The sequence below is a fragment of the Xenopus laevis genome, chromosome 6L (genome assembly GCF_017654675.1).
Source record: "Xenopus laevis strain J_2021 chromosome 6L, Xenopus_laevis_v10.1, whole genome shotgun sequence".
Taxonomy (NCBI): domain Eukaryota; kingdom Metazoa; phylum Chordata; class Amphibia; order Anura; family Pipidae; genus Xenopus; species Xenopus laevis.
In genome coordinates, this window is record NC_054381.1 from 121,744,031 (window position 1) to 121,764,436 (window position 20,406).

General features: G+C 33.9%; 1 protein-coding gene across 1 annotated transcript in view; it reads right to left on the minus strand.

Annotated features, from left to right (window-relative positions):
* Positions 1-952: 952 nt before the first annotated feature.
* The window catches only part of st18.L (ST18 C2H2C-type zinc finger transcription factor L homeolog), a 122,314-nt gene continuing 102,860 nt past the window's right edge, over positions 953-20,406 (minus strand). Inside the window, exons 16-22 of the mRNA XM_041566422.1 lie at positions 12,833-12,895; positions 11,829-11,909; positions 10,683-10,904; positions 8,966-9,051; positions 7,924-8,027; positions 6,090-6,233; positions 953-4,003 (exon numbers count right to left, since the gene is read on the minus strand). Coding sequence (XP_041422356.1) covers positions 3,863-4,003; positions 6,090-6,233; positions 7,924-8,027; positions 8,966-9,051; positions 10,683-10,904; positions 11,829-11,909; positions 12,833-12,895 — 841 coding nt within the window. The 3' untranslated portion in view covers positions 953-3,862. The remainder of the gene's footprint in view (positions 4,004-6,089; positions 6,234-7,923; positions 8,028-8,965; positions 9,052-10,682; positions 10,905-11,828; positions 11,910-12,832; positions 12,896-20,406) is intronic.

Here is a 20,406-nt window from a genome sequence, read left to right on the forward strand (position 1 = left end):
AAGTTACAGTGTGCATTTTGCTGATGCATAGTGAATGAAAGCATTTCTAGGGTTTTATAATCAACTTTATTTCCTAACATACACCAAATATGCAGCACAAAACACAATCTGTTGCTCTGAATGTAAGAAATATTAATTTATGAAGACACAATATACAAACTACTCCAAATAAAAATGCATATAGTGCTCCTTACAAAAGGCCTAATTTACAGTGCAGTTTATTGATGCAGTTTAACACAAATTAATCAGTGCACATTACAAATCACATCAATTACAACGGAAGCAAATAAATACAGACATACATCACCAAACATCCTTACCATCAGACGGATAGATAAATTAATCCAAAAGTTTTAGCAATAAATAGGTTGATATGTGTGATTTCACAACTTAAATATAGAACACATTATTAACATGTAGTAAATTAAATATTAACATCTGCAGTAATTGAAATGATTATTGAAGTGCTTCATCCCTGAATATATCCACCTTGATCGTAAGAGTTTAATAGTTTGTGGTTTTACAGATGTTAATCCTACTCCCATGCTGCTTCTGCCCACTGAAATTAAGGGGCAGATTTATCAGAGGTCAAGTTATAGAGTTTTTTTTTACCTAAAATGAACTTGAATGACCTCGAATGACCTCAAAACTCAAATAGTATCATTTAAGAAAAACCCGAATGTCTAAAACTCAAACTAATGTTATCGACTTGAAAACTCGAACCGAATTTGTATCAAATTAAACTAAAGTCGAATAGATTTTTTTCTCTGAGAAAAACTCGATTGTCAGGAAGGCTATTAACATCTTCAAATGGGTCACTGGACCTGCCATTGACCTCTACATGAACTCGGCAGGTTTAAGGTGGTGTACTATCGAATTTGAGTTGTTCCCAACAGACAGGGTCAAGGTATGATAAATCTCTAATTCGAGGTTGGATGATTCCCAACTCAAATTTGTGAGTTATGAACAAAAATCCAATTTGAAAATTCAAATTTACAATTTGAACCTTAATAAATCTGCCCTTATGATGCTGTATACTATAAGCTTCTGGTTATTATGCAGTTTTTTTGTGGTAGTAAGAAGCTGGACTACAATTTTGCTAAATCAGCTCCTTTAGTGGGCTCATTAGCCATCATAAGGTACAGAGCTAGGCACTGAAATGGGTGCAAAATTGCACAAATCATTAAAGTGCTTGCACCTACTTGCACTCCACTGTATTTCTACCAATTTCAATTGTGCCTGCTTTGCAGATTACAGTGCATAGCGAAGCTGCTCCTTACAAAAGGGAGCTCTGTAGTTTACAGCTTCTTCATAAGGCAGTAAATCTAGAGTCCTCTTCTTTTTGCATCTGTAGGCTCTACTACTTGTAACAATTTAATCATGCAGAAATGGGTAATAGCGTCGCTATCCCTGGAATGCACACATTTATGCCACTGCATCTTGTGCCTGATTTATCAAACAGGTGCAAGTTTGCACTAGTATTGAGGAATCAGGTGCACGTTGCGTCACACTTAGGGGCTAGTTAATATTTTTCTAGGAAACCCCAAAAAACCTCAGCAATTTCCATCATTTTACCTTACCAGGCTTTTGGGACAAAGAAAAACTTTGGAAGCTTTAGGTGCCAAAGTTTTTCTTCATTCCTAAAAATTACGGCAACTACTGATGTTTTTTCAGCCCGAAACATCCCCTATCACCTTGTCCCTAATTTACATGTCTTTAATTACATAAAGGGGCTTCCAAAAAGCCTATAGGAATGAATAGAACGTGGGTGAGTTTCTATTTATTAAAATCGAATCTAACATTTTGCTAATCTGTCCCATTATGTTTTGAATGGACTCAATAAAAGAAAAACATAGCACCCAAGTCCAAAAAATGCTGAAATGAATGAGGGGATCGAGGCAGGTGTCTGACCCAATTAACAGTTTTGGGTTGGAATTCACATTAATGGAATGTAACTGTATTTATTCTTAAAATAACTAAAATGTACAGTTTATTATTTAAAGAAAAAAATACTATATAAATAGTATATATGTTTGTATATTATTAAAAACAATAAATAAGTATGAACCAGACTGGGACCTTAGCACTGTTTATGGTGCCTGACTTAAGATATAATACTAACATGATGAATCCAAAAGATTTTCTGTTTTAAGATATTAAATAGAGCATTCTATTGGTTTTTCTTGCACATTCTTCCAAGGAAACAATGGAAAAAATGTTGAAAGCAGTTATTTATGCAGGTACAGTGTCTGGGATTTCGATAGGATTAAGGGCATCAGTGTTACAAATGGGTACGGCCCTGGCAGTAGGTGTGGTTTACTTGTTATTTCAGTCAATAAATACATTGACATTATAATCCACATCTACCAAATATACACAGCACCTTGCTTTTCTACAAGTACATGTGCCTGAAGCTCCCTTTAAGGGAATAGAGATAACAGTGAGCATTATACTGTAGCACTTACTTATTTGTTTACACAGGTATTTGTATTAGTCCAGGCTGATAAACAGTTGAATGCTGAGTAAAGCACGTTATTTTTACAGAAGACAATAAAAACTTAAAGGACAGAGATAAAGAAATAATTGACACTTAGGCACATATGCACAATAACTGAGTGCATATTCAAGGCAGTTAAGCTGGTGTTTTACATCATCTGTTGCAAAAATATACAGTTTACAAAAAGAAAAAAAAATGAGACAAAAAAAATTGCCTTATTTTTAAATGTTAGGGACCCTAGTCCATCAAAAGCCAGTTAAGGAAAATTATTGGTCATTGTCTCTTCTAGTACCAATATGATTATTTTGTGTCCACTAGACATTTGTGATTTTACATTCTAGGAAGTGTAATGCCCACCTATAAACACAAAAACGACACTGAGAAATATAAAAAACAATCTCGGTAACCAACTACAGTTTTCTTGACTACTGTTTGCTGGATGATGGAGCATCATCCTCAGTGGAAGAAGATTCCTAAAACCTATGTAAAAACTCATGTTTGCTTTAAAAAAAAAAAAAATCATTTTTTTTTGCAAACTTTTCAGCTTTTTTTTGTGTTTCATTTTCTGTGTGCTGAAGCCCTTGAGGTATCAGTGATATGTATTATTCAAGTGCTAGCAAGAAATCCAGTGCTTATGACAATATTTTGTAGTCTCTGAATACATTACTGCAATTCTAAAATTAAATGAGTGGAAATGTAACTAATTGTTATTGCTAGCATCATTCTAAAACATAAAATATATCTCAAGCATAAAAAAAATCTCTCTGGGCTTCTATATAATATTCTTCCCCCATCTCATGTTGAAGCGTGTGTGCTTGCAACCCTACAACAGGGAAATCTACATTGATACCAAAAATATAACCAACTGCCATTTGTACCATTAACATTTCTTTTCCGTCCCCCCCGAACTTATTACGTTTTATTTTACAGAATTCACTTTCATTAAATCTATTTAATTTCCACTCAGAAAATAACTTATAAAAAGATATTTGTAAAAATATGGTGAGCCTAACAAAAATTGTTATAAGTAATGAACAAAAACATCCTTCCATCTGAAATAAATACAATATATAAAAAATAGTTGCAAACACCTTTTTTTACATTCACTTTACAAAAGAAAGAGTGCAATAGAGAAAAAAATGAGCTGAAATACATATTCGAAATACACCCCTCAAGTGCATTGCTGTTAGTTCAAACAGTCTTCTGTTGTTTTTTTTTTAGTATATTTTATGACAGCTGGGAAAGTAAATAGTGCAATGTTATTGTTTTTAATGCAGCACACCAACTGACATCCCCATTACTATATCCAAGTACACTGGTGTTTCATCTTCAGACAGTTTGTGTTGCCCGGCAGTTTGTAGCAGATTATACATGGATACCCTTGACAGCCTGTTTGATATTTTCCAAAAGAGCTTTGCATTCGGGGGGATAATCATGCTCCATTGTGCTGTACATCTCAGTGAGAGTATTTACATACGCTTCAAAATTATGTTCACTAATGGGTTCCTATATAAAGAAAATTCATAGAACATGTGAATTAGTTAATGTGGACTAAATGTAACGAAAACACGGTAGGCAGAGTCTGATGTACAGTTGTTAATGGAAAAGCAGCAAATTTAATAAACTTGGTTCTGTTTGATGAGAAAAACATACATAATAACATAAGGGCTCATTGAAAGCCACAAGTACAGTGGACAACTTGTGCTTTTCCCCGCAGTCAGTTGCTCATGAAATCACATTCAAGGTACTAGTGTCAAAATGTGCTCCTTACACTTCTGTATTGTTGCTCTTCGTGCTGCTCAGTCCTTACTGCCTTCAGTTCTGATTCATGTGCTACTTTACCTATTGATGCAGTGGAACCCTGGAGCTACTGCCACCATCTAAACAATGCGGTAACTGCAGGGTCAGGAAATGCCATTAGCTCCAGGGTTCCCAAAGTGCCCTGTGTCAACCGCTACAGCAAAGTAGAGCCAAAAGGATAGAACTCATGTCACTTTATGCTCAATACCGGAAGTGAAATCAGACACACTTTAAATTGCATCAGATTCAACGACCCTTTGCATCTGCAGTGATGTTGGAATTCTTGGCAAAACTGATGCATTGTGGGAAGAAAACAGGGTGAGTGCACTTGAAATAGCACTTTGATCATGGCACTTGTAATGTTAATGAGCCGTTAATCAGTCAGTTCGCTACTTTTCAAGTAACTACTGTACTTTAGACTACTTTTGTAGATAAACAACAAGATAACATTTTAACATTTTGAACTGAATCTGGCCCAATATCTGGTAAACCAAATGATAGGATGTTCAGTCAGTATGGACTGAGTGTCTCACAGGGCACCAATATTGCATTGGTAAATTAATTGGAAAGATATTTCCCCATTGTGGACCAATCACTTTTCTTTTAATGAGGAGGGTATTATTGTTTGCATTATCCCTAAAGTCCCTGTAATTCTTTTGTGCGCACATTTTAAACTTTTGTGTGCAGTTTTTAAAAATTGTGTGCTCATGTCAGAATTAATACAGAATTTTGTGTTTTCACATAAAATTGTTGATGCGCACCACAATATGTTGTGTGCACTGGCTTAAAAATCTGTGCGCGAGCACAAACGCACACATTAGAAGGAACATTGATGAGCACAGAATTACACTTGCCACAGTTTCTTACAGTGTTTTACAGTATTTGCAACACAGTTTCATTTTGAATTTCAAAATTATTGTTTTCTGGGTAGATTTTGTATTTTATGCACAGAGTTTGAATTTAATGTTCTAATAGCAGTCAGAGTAGAATACAGTATATATTTTTACTTTATTACCATTCACTGTCTAAGTAAAATTTGCAATATACCGTTTAGAAAAATAATGGTTTTGGTTAGAAGAATTTGTATAGTATATGTTACATCTAAAGAAAATAAATGAAAGATTATACAGTATGTACTTGTAAATTGCATGCATGTTATATAAATATTTGTCAAAGGGGTTGTTCACCTGCCAACACTTTTTTCAGTTCAGTTGTTTTCAGATAGTTCACCAGAAATAAAGACTTGTTTCAATTATTTTCTATTTGTGAAAGTTTTTGTACTATTGAAGTGTAAAGTTTAAAATTGCACTGCCTTATGTCTTTCTAAGCAGCTCTGGGAGGGGGGGCACCAACTGTAAACTGTAAACTGAGACATTTAGTTGATACTATTTTTTTTTATCTTTGTCCCTGCTGTGCAGAATCCCTGAATTTCATTAAAGGCAGCTGTTAGACTTGATAAAATAGTTGCTAATGCTCCACAGATGCTGCTAAGAAATGTATCAACTAATGTAGCAAATTGTAATAGATCAGCATCTGCACCTGAATGACTGAGTTCCCAGACTGAAACACCAGAGACAGGAACATTAAATGTTAAGCTTCAATTTTACTAGAAATAAAAAAAATAAAAGATGGAAAGCACTTGAAGTGTTTGGAAGGTCAACAACCCCTTTCACATGCACACAAATTCATTTTTCTCAATTGTACTAGTGGCATCAAATAGAAAAGTACCAGCTGTGTGTATAAAACATATGACACAATGGAAAAAGAGACTGAATTTGCTCATAAAACTTACCATTTGTGGAAGCTGAATATCGGCAAGACTTGAGATAAGAGCTTGGCTTAGACCAGCCAACTCTTTTAAAAGGCTTTCATTATTCTGTTCTATGAGCTTGTTCTCCTCCTCTATGGTTTTCAGATTTGTTTCCATAGATGAAATCTAAAATTACAGTATTGCATTGATAACCTAGAGGATTTGTATATTACTTACTTACACATGATACCCATACAGAAAAAAAAATTAAATCCTCTTATGGAAAAGATCTGATCTTTCAAAACTTTGCCTATATATAGGTCCCTGGTAAAGCCTCACCTTGAGTATGTCATACAGCTTTGGCCCCAATCCTTAAGGGGCCCATTTACTTAGCTCGAGTGAAGGAATACAATAAAAAAACTTCGAATTTCGAATGTTTTTTTGGCTACTTCGACCATCGAATGGGCTACTTCGACTACGACTTTGAATCGAACGTTTCGAACTAAAAATCGCTCGACTATTCGACCATTTGACCATTCGATAGTCAAAGTACTGTCTCTTTAAAAAAAAATTCGACCCCCTAGTTCGCCACCTAAAACCTACCGAAGTCAATGTTAGCCTATGGGGAAGGTCCCCAAAGGCTTTGCTATCTTTTTTGGGCCGAAGAAAAATTGTTCGATCGATGGATTAAAATCCTTCGAATCGAACGTTTTGAAGGATTTAATCATTCGATCGAACGATTTTTCGTTCGATCGAACGAATTGCGGTAAATCATTTGACTTCGATATTCGAAGTCGAAGGATTTAACTTCGACAGTCGAATATTGAGGGTTAAGTAAATTTGCCCCTAAGTGTCAACTCAAAAAAATTTTTTTGCCTGGTAAAAGATAATATAATTCTAAGCAAATTTGCAGTATACATTTATTAAATGTTCTATGGGTTTTAAGTTATTTGTACATTGCTATTGAAATCAGTGTCCTTTTCTTTTCTCTGTCCTGATGGCTCCGATTGTTGATACTGCCAGATTTAATATAGCGAGAAAAAGGTTTATTACAAGATACAATTCAATTCATAGAAACGTATCTCATGGGCAGGGGAAGACAATTACTTTCATTTTCCATTCAGCACTTCCTAGATGTCAGTGCTCTCCCCACATTCCCCCTCTCTCCCCCCTACCATTTCATTGTGTAGCCAGTGCATGGGAATGGACATCGGGTCCCCCATTCTGGTGCACAAACAAGATTCTGAGATGATACAAGGCTTGTCTCAATAACAGTGTCCCCAAAATGGCTGCTGCCTGCTTGCTATCATTTTGAATTCCCAGACTGAAGGAAACAAGATTAAAATAATTGATATAGTGTAATTAAAGTTTGTTTTGCTTGACTAATGTGATAAAATAGGATTTTGAATATTTTTTTTGGGTGACAGGTCCCCTTTAATGACTTTAAGAGGGGGTTGGATGATTTCTTGTACAGGCATAATATCAAGGGCTATTGTTATATTAGGGTAGGACTACACAGACGGTTTCGGCACGATCCGACGTGCCACGACAAAACTCATGCGACAAATCGCATGTGTTTTGTCGCAGCGCATCGGATCGTGCCGAAAACGTCTGTGTAGACCTACCCTTATAATCTCCAATTAGTACTGAACTGCGTTTTTTTTAATATACTGAAAAATATTTCTTAAAAGCTCCAATAGTCATGATTTACTTATGCAAAAAAAGACAAAATTTGCATGAACAACTCAACAAATAAAGGCTGCTGAGTTTTTTTTTCATTCTCCAGCATGTGACATAATAGTGACATATTCTCCCCTGTAGCATATTTATTAACACCACTACTAAACTGCTTTCAGATATTGCATATTACATTTACCTGGGTCTGAAGCTTCATCATGTCAGCCTCTATCTTTAGATTTGATTCATTCAGTTCTTTGATCTCTTCATCCAGATTTCTTATGTCCTCTTCATTTTCTGTGCCTGTAAGGTACAATAATAACCTAATAAGAGTGGGGGTGACAGTGTTTGTTTTAAATGGTCCAACCCTGTTTTTTGGAAACCTGGATTTATTACAACACATGTCCCTTTCATATATATTTTGAAGAACTTCTTTATTCAATGTTCAATGCTTTATTCAACTTTTGTTTTGTTTTTTAGCCAACATTTTCTATAACCATATTAATTTACCTGCTATTTTAATAAAAAAAAAAGGTTGAATGGGTTTAGTCAATATTTTAGCATATATCACATTGAAATAGTAAAAAATATTACACATGAAATTGTAATACTATTCCAGTCATGGTTGATGATTTTATAATTGTAAGTGGCGATTAAATAAAATGTATTAAACTTAAAATCATTTGCGAAAACGAGTGCATAGAAGTTTTCAGAAGGTGGCGCCAAAGTTCAACAATCTCTGTTGTTATTACAACATATATATATATCTGGAACATAGGATCCTGGCATTTTTAAACTTATTACTAGGAGACTAACGTTTTGGCCTCTTTGAAATTAGCTAGATTGCTGGCAGTAATAAATTTAAATACATGTTTTTTTGCTCCTTAAGACATGAGTGTGCGGACTTCATTTCAGTATATATATATATATATATATATATATATATAGATATATATATATATATATATATATATATATCTATATCTATATCTATATATATCTATATATATATATCTATATCTATATATATATATATATATATATATATATATAGATATATATATATATATATATACTGTATGTCATTAGTACAACATTATTATATGTGTCAATTTGTTAAACACAAAAATAATACAATTATTTAGTTAATAAATTATTTCGTTGGAATTGGAATACAGATACACTGACAGAACCTTGCCACCCTTGCTGCTATTTTGGTTGCACAGTGCAGAGTTACTTACCATTGCTTGGCTTTATCTTGGGTATAAGCTCTTCTGAGGGTTTGCCTTTTTTTATAGCCTGTGCATTCAAGGGGCATCCAGACAAACTGTAAAATAGGACCAGTTTTAAGAATATTTCAAAGCATGTTATGTATACTATATGAAATTCAGAGGTTTTTTTTTTTTGAGAAAAGCAAAATTTGAGTTTCCAAAACTTGAATGTTCCAGACAAAAACCTTTTTTAAAAATTGTCATCGAAAACCTGGCATATCAAGTAGAAGTCAATGGGAGTTGTAAGCAAAATTCAAGCTATTTTTCGTTGAAAATTATGAGTAGAATATGATTTTTGTTTTGCATTTTCTCACAAAGTTTTCGAGGAATTTAATAAGTAAATGCTCATTTGAGTTTGACAGAATTAGAATTTTGATAAATATCGATCCTTTTATGGCTAGACCAAAATACAGAGATGCAACAGACCCAGATAGCAGTGTGTAATATTGAGTTACTACTGCAATTGTATATAGTATAGGTGTGCACTCAATTCACAATACAATATCCCTGCTCTCCATTCTTTTCCTTACACAAGAAATTATAATTTAGGCAAAATCTCGAGAAAACACTAATGGAGAATGTAATAAAATTATTCACAATGCCAAAATGTATGCATTTGTTCACAAATTTAATATAGCCTTTGCAAACTCAGAAACTGTTTAACAGCCCTTTCTGACAGAATGTTTGCAAATTTAGTATGTGATAAAATTTCTTACTGAAAAAGTTATGTTTGCTCCAAAAGATTACACCACTACCAAACACGCCTTAAAAGTGTGTAATACACAACTTAAATTAATAAAGAAAATGACATTACAAAAGTGACATCGCACCTCATGAGCGAATCTGACCTGTTTCGCTTCACCAAAAATTTGAAATGGCAAAAAAGTTGCCAAAAAATGGAAATAAATGGGTGTTTTTTCGTGCAACAGTTTTTCAAAGCCCCCAGCGTATTTTAAATCTTGTGACATTTTTTTCTACTATCCATTAAAGTCTATGGGCGTTTTTTTCTCAGCGAAATGAGGCAAATGATGTCGCTCATCCCTATCTATGCTAGAGATTCTATTTATGTATCTTGTCTGAAAAAAATCTAGCAAAAATTATGCATTAGCTTGAAGTAGCTAAAACTAAGGGCATAAAATATTAATTCTATTACCTGAAAATCATTTTTGATAGAGTGGATATAACTAAACAGATTTATAATACTACTTTATTCAGAGTATTATGGTTACATCTTATAATGTCAGGTTGAAATATGGATACCTGGTATTTAAAAATCCTGTACTTTCAAAACTCACATGCAGCTTAATATACAGTAAATGCAGTGTTACAATAATTCCTTTTTACGCACTGTGCTCTGACACATGCTATAATTTAGCTATTACATGAAAAATGGTCATATGGATAATCCGTGTTCTATTACTGATACTGTTTTATGTTCTGTTTCATTTCAGCTTTGCAAAGGACTGCTAGACGGCAATATCTGAATTTGCAATAATCCTAACAAGCACATTTTTATTATGGCAAATTGCACAAACCAGTGAATTACCGATAGCTCCTAATTTTAATCTAATTAAATACTGTTGGGTGTATTTTAACTAAAATGTGTTTGGAAATGGCTGCATATTACATTCATGATAGAGGCCTTAGTCATATACTCTATACTAAGAATTTTAAAAGATGAAGATACCTTCTATGGGTGACAAAGACATTATTAACATGACCCAATCCATTGCAGCCCGGTAGTGGACAGTGTGGCAGCTCTTGCTTATGTTGTTTCCAGGGCAATGAAGATCCATTCAGGACACTTTCTTTCTGTCTCTTGGCAGCCAAAGGGCATCCAGAAGCACTTCGATGAGAGGTATATTTACCAGATATATGGCCTTGACCATCACAGCCTACAACAGGGCACCTAAAAATTGTATTGCAGGCACTTAATTAAAGGAAACATTGACATGAGAGATACAAAGTACATAGAATGCAAAGGGCAATCCCACAGGTTCTGGCCTTGAATTAGCATAGTATGTTAGAGAAAAAAAGGTCTCAATGTCTTGAGGAATTGTTAGTAGAATATGTTTGGTAGGACTTGCTGATGGGTCTTCCACAATTAGCTATGGTTACAGTGAGGTTAATATATACATTTTAGAAAATGATTGGGTAACTAGGAAAAGGATAGTCTCATCAAGTAAATCCAAGAATTTAACAGAGAAGCTTTATTGAGGCTTAAAAACAAATTATAGCATTTACAACAGGATTCCCACTGCTAGAAATGCAGTAGTACAAACCTAGTATGCCTACCTAATAACTAGAGGAAACAAATCTCTAGAACCCTCTATTGTGCCAGATAACAATATATAAATATCTGGGTTCAGGAGGTAGATGCCTTTTGTTATGGAAAACTTTAATAAAAGGTTATAAACATGTCGGAGAAGGACCTTAATATGTACTCCTTCCTAGTGCTGGGTGACATAATAGTTAGTGGTACTGTATAAAACCCCACCTCCAGTATTGAGGTAGGTGTTCATTTTGTGGCTGATTACTCAGGACACCGACCTTAAGGCAATATGTTGTTGAAAATAAATTGATATTAGGGTGGCTTATTGTATTCCAGCCCAACCTAGCTGCTAGTAGTTTCTGGATAATAGAATTCCAGGGTATGTCCATTACAATGGAAAAGATAAATGTATCTTATTAGAATTGGAGCACTCCAACATGTCTAATTGACTTGCATTGTTTGCATTTATTGCTGAAAAATCGCTGAAAAATAAAAATTCTATAAATTTGGTATTCTGTAATAATAAACACTAATAATCAGATTCACCGTGAGAGCACTTACTTAAGTTCCTGGTCTTCTTTATCTTCCTTGCTAGAAAATAATTTGACACCATTTTTCCTTGCACGTGGGCAGCCTGATAAACTGTAAAATAACAAATACTTCTGTTGATTGCTGTGCAGATTGCAGAAACAAAGTGTAAAGATAGAGAGATAGATAGATAGATAGATAGATAGATAGATAGATAGATAGATAGATAGATAGATAGATAGATAGATAGATAGATAGATAGATTCAAAGAGCTCCTTTGCCGGGAGGAGATGTGGATAAAGAGACTAGAAACTATGGTCCCCCACAGGATGAAGAAGTAGTAGAATTTAGCTCCCATTTTGATATAAATTGGTTTTATTGCTATTTAGTGAAAGTTTTTAGGTGACGGATGCAGTAGTGAGGATCTGTTGTTACAAGTGGATGCTCATATAATAGAAATAAGTTGTTACTGTGTCCAATTTGTATATTTTTTATCTTTTGTAACTAATTGTAACTTTGCATTTATCTCTAGTCTATGATTGGCCACAAGAGGGTGGCATGTTACAGGCTATAACGCACAATAAAAATGTGCAACGTGTGGTCAGCTTAACAAAGGGTCTCTGTAGAACTGAAACTTTGCAGTGTTGGTCTGTGCCAATTTGATAAATAAAGGCACTTTAACCTCTTTTGTGACCTGTGCAAGTGAAGACAGTGGGGCGTGCACCCAGCATAAAAGAGATTTGGTGAAGGTGCTGACTTCTAGTCTGATTAGCAAATAATTTAACACCATTTTTCCTTGCATGTGGACAGTCTGATAAACTGTAAAATAACAAATACTTCTGTCGGGTGCTGTGCAGATTGCAGAAATAAGACATATTTAGCAAACAGTTGACTGCACTATTTAGGTCTTGCTTTCATGTACTGGGTGCATTATGATTAATTTGACATTAATTCTCATGCAAGAATATATAGCAACAGTATGAATATTTTATGTACAAAAATAGAAATATGTTTATTAAAGACACAGGCCACATTACCTTCTGTGAGAAGCATAGTTTCCTGTCACATGACCAGAACCATCACATCCAGGTGTTGGGCACCTAAATAATAAATACATATATAAGGTGTGTTTAAAAGATGACTTATCCATATACAAATCCTGTTATGACAAAATTAATAATCCAAATATATCAGGTTGTATCCAAGGACAAACTTTGGTTTCCCCACAGTTCAGCACTTGCAGGTCCTCCTCCACCTGTTTGAGACGATCTCCAAGTACAGAAAATAAAGTGCTAGAATCCTCAAAAATTCATTGAGGAGGGGGATTAAACAGAAAGGATAAAATATAGTGTAGTATTTTTTCAAAAAAATTTTTTTTTTTTTTTTTTTTTTTTTGTTATTTGTTTTTTTTAAAGAATTTCTTAAACACCCACCGTGATTATTGACAGTGATAATAGTGTTCTTTTATTTGGCTTAGAAAAAAAGAGAGCCCAAACTGTGATGGTTGTGAAATAACAAGTGAAAAAATATATATAAAAAATAAAAAATGAAAAATAAAAAATAAAATATAAATAAAAATAAAAAATAAAAAATAAAAAATAGAAAATAAAAAATAGAAAATAGAAAAGAGTGAAAAGTGAATTTGTTCAGTGAATTAATAAATACCAACGATTTCTTTCCAAGTGATAATAAATGCAGTGTTATTCATTACTTAAAACACATTCAGTGCAGTAGGTGAATATTAATCTGATTAGTGAATATTTAGTGTGGGTTAAACTTCCCCTTAGATTTTTCTCGTTTGAGATCCACACTCTATGGATTAGAGGAAAGGTAACGTAAAATACTTTGCCACAATTCCGGTACAACCGGTTTTGCAGCTCACTCACCAAATGTGAGTTAAGGGAGAGCGTCTGATAGGTCCTATTCGCGCTGTTTCCACTCTTTTTCTGCTATCCAGGTTTTTGTAAGAGGGATAAAAATGGAGAGGGGCATGTGCAGGGATCACTTTAAAACAGTTTAATAGAATAAAAAATACACTCACAAACACGATCGGTAAAACTGCAAAAAGGATTGGTAAAAGTCCCGCGAAAGTCGCTGTGTTTCCTTGGCGTCCCTCGGAAGGTACAGACGTCTCTCTGGGTCGGGTACTCCTGCAAAAGGTTAGCGTGGTCTTTTTCGCTTACGCGTTTCGCCTGGCTGGCTTCTTCCTGAGCGATGACGTCCACATACTTTCTTGCCCCTTTATTCTCTGTGCGCTCTCAACCAAACTTCCAACAACTTTATTTACAAGTGTTCCAGTGCATTTAGGCACTGTTCTTTATGCAGCTAGTGCGTATCATAACTTTAAAAAATCTTGTCCTATTATTTCTACACCCACAAAGAGTTTTGTGTACCCATTTATACATATAAGACAATTAAACATATGTATTTAACATTTCTACAGTATTAGAATTCATTATTATTAAAAAAAATTTTAAAAACAATTTAGAAAACAATTTAAAAAGCAATATAAAACTTGGACTCCAACATTAGTTTAAGTGATAATTGTCACATACAATGTTTGTCACACTCTCGCATATAGCTTGTATGGCATCGCTCTGTATTTTATGAAACTTACAATTCAAAGTGTCTATTTCTGTCTCCTGATAAGACCTGAAACAAGTAGCTGTTTCCTTATCTAGAATTGTTTAAGGGAAGTGTCAATTATCATTACAAAAGTAACAGTTTCAATCCCCATAGTGTTATCAGTAAAAAATAGTTACATTCAGGATTTTTGTGACTCTATTGCTTATTTATTTGTCTAAAAACGCTTTAAGGTTAAAGTCTATGTTTAACCCCAAAGGGGTGAGGGATTTTATCCTATGTATCCACCAGCTTTCTCTTTGTAGGGTTTTGGTCACCAGGTTCCCTCCTCTCCAATTCTTTTTAACTTTTTCTATACCCCACCATTTCAAGCCTGACGGATTTTTGTTATGTTTTTCTGTGAAGTGTTTAGATACGGAATGCTTCATATTTCCTTTCTTTATATTATTTATGTGTTCTCCTATCCTTTCCTTTAACTTTCTATTTGTTTTCCCTACATATTGCAATCCGCAGGGACATTCTAGCCCATATATAATATTCGCTGTTTCACATTTAATCAGATCTTTTATTTCAAATATTTCATTTGTTACTTTACTGATAAATGTCTTATATTTTGTAGTATGTCTGCATGCTTTGCATAGGCCACAGGGGAAAAAACCTGGATATTTTTCTTTTATGGTAATATCTGTATTTCCTGTCCGTACAAGTTTCTGTCTGATGTTTGGGGCCCTTTGAAATATGACTTTTGGTTTTGTTGGAAGGACCGATTGTAGTTCTTTATCTGTGCTTAATACATTCCAGTGTCTTTCAATTATTTTATTTATTTCCCTGGCCTTTGTATTGTATTGTGTAACAAAGCACATATTAAAGGAATCTTTCTCGTTTTCTTTCTTTTCTATTTCCTTGTCTTTTTTGTATTTAAGCATTTCTTCCCTATTTTCCTGTCTTATCTTTTCATATGATTCTTCTATATCCTTTTCTTTGTATCCTCTTTCTGTGAATCTTTCTTTGAGAATATTACACTGTTTATCATAATCTCTTAGATTGCTGCAATTCTTCCTCACTCTTCTAAATTGTCCCTTTGGAATATTTTTTATCCATTGTGGGTTATGATTGCTAGATGCCAAAATATAAGTATTCGTGTCTACTTCTTTAAAAAAGGTTTTGGTGTGTATTTTTTCATCTTCTATAAAAATATGTAGATCCAAGAATTCTATTTCTTCTGGGCTAAATTTCAATGTGAAGTCCAAGTTAAACTCATTCTTATTGATCCTTTCTATAAAGTGCATTAGTTCCACTTCACCCTTGGTCCAGATTAGTATAATATCATCTATGTAGCGTTTCCAGAGTACGAGGTCCGCGTCCTGTATCACAGGTCCCAAAAACATCTCCTCCCAGAATCCCATAAGAAGATTTGCATAACTGGGCGCGAACCTCGTACCCATTGCTGTCCCGCAGGTTTGTAAATAATAGCTTCCCTCATACCAAAAGTAGTTATGCTGTAGAATAAATTGTATACTATTTAAAATAAATTCTTTCGATTCTGGACTTATTTCCTCATCACTATTTAAATAATGTTGTATTGCTCGTATCCCCTGCTCATGTCGTATACTAGTATAAAGTGCTTTAACATCTAAAGTTACTAGCAGCCAATTTTTCTCCCATTTTTGATTTGTCAATAAATTAAGTATTTGTGTTGAGTCCTTTAAATAGGAGGGTAGTTGATTTACAAACGGTTGAAGTTTTGTATCAATGTAGTGGGAAAGGTTACTGGTTAGGGAATTTATACCTGAAATAATGGGTCTTCCTGGTGGTGTAATTGGATTCTTGTGAATTTTTGGAAGAATGTAAAAAACAGGAGTCACCGGATATTTACTTATAATATATTCCTTTTCTGTTCTATTTATTATTCCTTCTGTTTCAGCTTTCTCTATAAGTTTTTCCAATTTTTTTTGAAAAATTTCACCGGGATTGTTTTCCAATTTTCTATAGGTACTATTATCATTTAATAATTTCAGGCATTCTTTATTGTAATCTTCTGTGTTCATAATCACAGTTCCCCCCCCTTTATCCGCTGGTTTTATTGTTATTAATTTGTTTTCTGATAGTTCTTTTAGGGCTAGTTTTTCTTGTTTCGATATATTCGTATTAAAAATTCTTTTTTTCTCCTCTCCTAGTTTTTCTAGGTCCCTTAAGATTAATTTTTCATACATCTCTATTGCTTTACCTTTTTCTTGGGAGGGTATAAAAGTGGATTTCTTTTTAACTGTTGTATTTTTTCTTTTTATCTCATTTTCATAGTTTCTTGTTTCTGCATTTCTATTCAAAAAGTATTTTTTAAGTGTCAACTTACGAATAAATTTCTGTGCATCTATGAATAAGTTGAAACTGTTAGGTTTATTTGTAGGTGCGAAATTCAGTCCTTTCTCTAATACTTTTTCTTGTGCTTTTGTTAATTTTGTTGTACTAAGATTAAATATCCCGTTTGTTCTTTCCTTTGTTGTGGTTTCTTCTACATTATCCTCTTTTTCTTTATTTCTTCTCCCTTTTCGTTTGTCTTTATTTGGCCTTAGTGTTCCCATCTGTCTCTTTCTTTCTGACCTTTGTGTTTCACATATGTCCAATTCCCCCCTCCCTTCCGGTATTCTTCTTTCTGTGTCCATTGTTTTTCTCTCTCTTTTTCTAAGTGATTTGTTCTTTCCCAAAACTTCTCTTTGTTGTGTGTTCGGTGACCTCCCCCTAAAAAATACTTATTTCCGTACATATGTGTTTCTTTTTCTTTCCTTCCATTATCCATTGTGTATTTATTATGAGTTGTGTAATGTATTTGTTTTGGGGACCCAAATTTTGCTCCCTTCATTTTCTCTGAGGGTTTTTGGTAGTTTCTACTTTCTATATCATGGATATTTCTGATATTGTTCGAGCCTCCATTATCTAATTTCTGGGAGCTGAGCTTTTTCTTATTGCTTCCTCCATTTCCTCTCCTATAGTCTTCTTTGTCTCTTCCGAATTTCTTTTTCTTAATGTCAATTACTTCTCGTTCTAATGTATTGAGTCTTTCAGTTACTTTTAATTCGAGGGTTTTAAACTCCTCGAATTCTTTGAAGGGTTCAATTTCCTTACGATATTCACCTATCTCTTTGCCTAAGTCATCCAACTCTTTCCCATGTTTTTGTATAATCAGTTTCATTAGGTTATTACTACACTCTTCTAGTATTTTATTCCAACTATTTGTGAAATCTGTGTCTTCTAAACCAAACGTGGGGTTTTTGTGTAATCTTAAACCTCGTGGGATTCTACCACATTCTAAATATTTCTGTAATGTTGTTTTATCCCACCATATCTTTAATTCTTTTTTCATTGCACCTTCTATTTTATATAAAATGTCCACCATTTCAATATCAACCAAGTGTTCCGGCTCATCTTCTGACTCATTGTCCAAATCCCCAAAAATATCATTAAAGTCATAATTCTTATGTGATCTAAATGCAAACATTCTGTATTTCACCAAAGTCCAAGGTTACTGAGGAGAGAACAAAATCCAAATATATCAGGTTGTATCCAAGGACAAACTTTGGTTTCCCCACAGTTCAGCACTTGCAGGTCCTCCTCCACCTGTTTGAGACGATCTCCAAGTACAGAAAATAAAGTGCTAGAATCCTCAAAAATTCATTGAGGAGGGGGATTAAACAGAAAGGATAAAATATAGTGTAGTATTTTTTCAAAAAAATTTTTTTTTTTTTTTTTTTTGTTATTTGTTTTTTTTAAAGAATTTCTTAAACACCCACCGTGATTATTGACAGTGATAATAGTGTTCTTTTATTTGGCTTAGAAAAAAAGAGAGCCCAAACTGTGATGGTTGTGAAATAACAAGTGAAAAAATATATATAAAAAAATAAAAAATGAAAAATAAAAAATAAAATATAAATAAAAATAAAAAATAAAAAATAAAAAATAGAAAAGAGTGAAAAGTGAATTTGTTCAGTGAATTAATAAATACCAACGATTTCTTTCCAAGTGATAATAAATGCAGTGTTATTCATTACTTAAAACACATTCAGTGCAGTAGGTGAATATTAATCTGATTAGTGAATATTTAGTGTGGGTTAAACTTCCCCTTAGATTTTTCTCGTTTGAGATCCACACTCTATGGATTAGAGGAAAGGTAACGTAAAATACTTTGCCACAATTCCGGTACAACCGGTTGTGCAGCTCACTCACCAAATGTGAGTTAAGGGAGAGCGTCTGATAGGTCCTATTCGCGCTGTTTCCACTCTTTTTCTGCTATCCAGGTTTTTGTAAGAGGGATAAAAATGGAGAGGGGCATGTGCAGGGATCACTTTAAAACAGTTTAATAGCCAGGCGAAACGCGTAAGCGAAAAAGACCACGCTAACCTTTTGCAGGAGTACCCGACCCAGAGAGACGTCTGTACCTTCCGAGGGACGCCAAGGAAACACAGCGACTTTCGCGGGACTTTTACCAATCCTTTTTGCAGTTTTACCGATCGTGTTTGTGAGTGTATTTTTTATTCTATTAAACTGTTTTAAAGTGATCCCTGCACATGCCCCTCTCCATTTTTATCCCTCTTACAAAAACCTGGATAGCAGAAAAAGAGTGGAAACAGCGCGAATAGGACCTATCAGACGCTCTCCCTTAACTCACATTTGGTGAGTGAGCTGCACAACCGGTTGTACCGGAATTGTGGCAAAGTATTTTACGTTACCTTTCCTCTAATCCATAGAGTGTGGATCTCAAACGAGAAAAATCTAAGGGGAAGTTTAACCCACACTAAATATTCACTAATCAGATTAATATTCACCTACTGCACTGAATGTGTTTTAAGTAATGAATAACACTGCATTTATTATCACTTGGAAAGAAATCGTTGGTATTTATTAATTCACTGAACAAATTCACTTTTCACTCTTTTCTATTTTCTATTTTTTATTTTCTATTTTTTATTTTTTATTTTTATTTATATTTTATTTTTTATTTTTCATTTTTTATTTTTTATATATATTTTTTCACTTGTTATTTCACAACCATCACAGTTTGGGCTCTCTTTTTTCTAAGCCAAATAAAAGAACACTATTATCACTGTCAATAATCACGGTGGGTGTTTAAGAAATTCTTTAAAAAAAACAAATAACAAAAAAAAAAAAAAAAAAAAAAAAAAAATTTTTTTGAAAAAATACTACACTATATTTTATCCTTTCTGTTTAATCCCCCTCCTCAATGAATTTTTGAGGATTCTAGCACTTTATTTTCTGTACTTGGAGATCGTCTCAAACAGGTGGAGGAGGACCTGCAAGTGCTGAACTGTGGGGAAACCAAAGTTTGTCCTTGGATACAACCTGATATATTTGGATTTTGTTCTCTCCTCAGTAACCTTGGACTTTGGTGAAATACAGAATGTTTGCATTTAGATCACATAAGAATTATGACTTTAATGATATTTTTGGGGATTTGGACAATGAGTCAGAAGATGAGCCGGAACACTTGGTTGATATTGAAATGGTGGACATTTTATATAAAATAGAAGGTGCAATGAAAAAAGAATTAAAGATATGGTGGGATAAAACAACATTACAGAAATATTTAGAATGTGGTAGAATCCCACGAGGTTTAAGATTACACAAAAACCCCACGTTTGGTTTAGAAGACACAGATTTCACAAATAGTTGGAATAAAATACTAGAAGAGTGTAGTAATAACCTAATGAAACTGATTATACAAAAACATGGGAAAGAGTTGGATGACTTAGGCAAAGAGATAGGTGAATATCGTAAGGAAATTGAACCCTTCAAAGAATTCGAGGAGTTTAAAACCCTCGAATTAAAAGTAACTGAAAGACTCAATACATTAGAACGAGAAGTAATTGACATTAAGAAAAAGAAATTCGGAAGAGACAAAGAAGACTATAGGAGAGGAAATGGAGGAAGCAATAAGAAAAAGCTCAGCTCCCAGAAATTAGATAATGGAGGCTCGAACAATATCAGAAATATCCATGATATAGAAAGTAGAAAC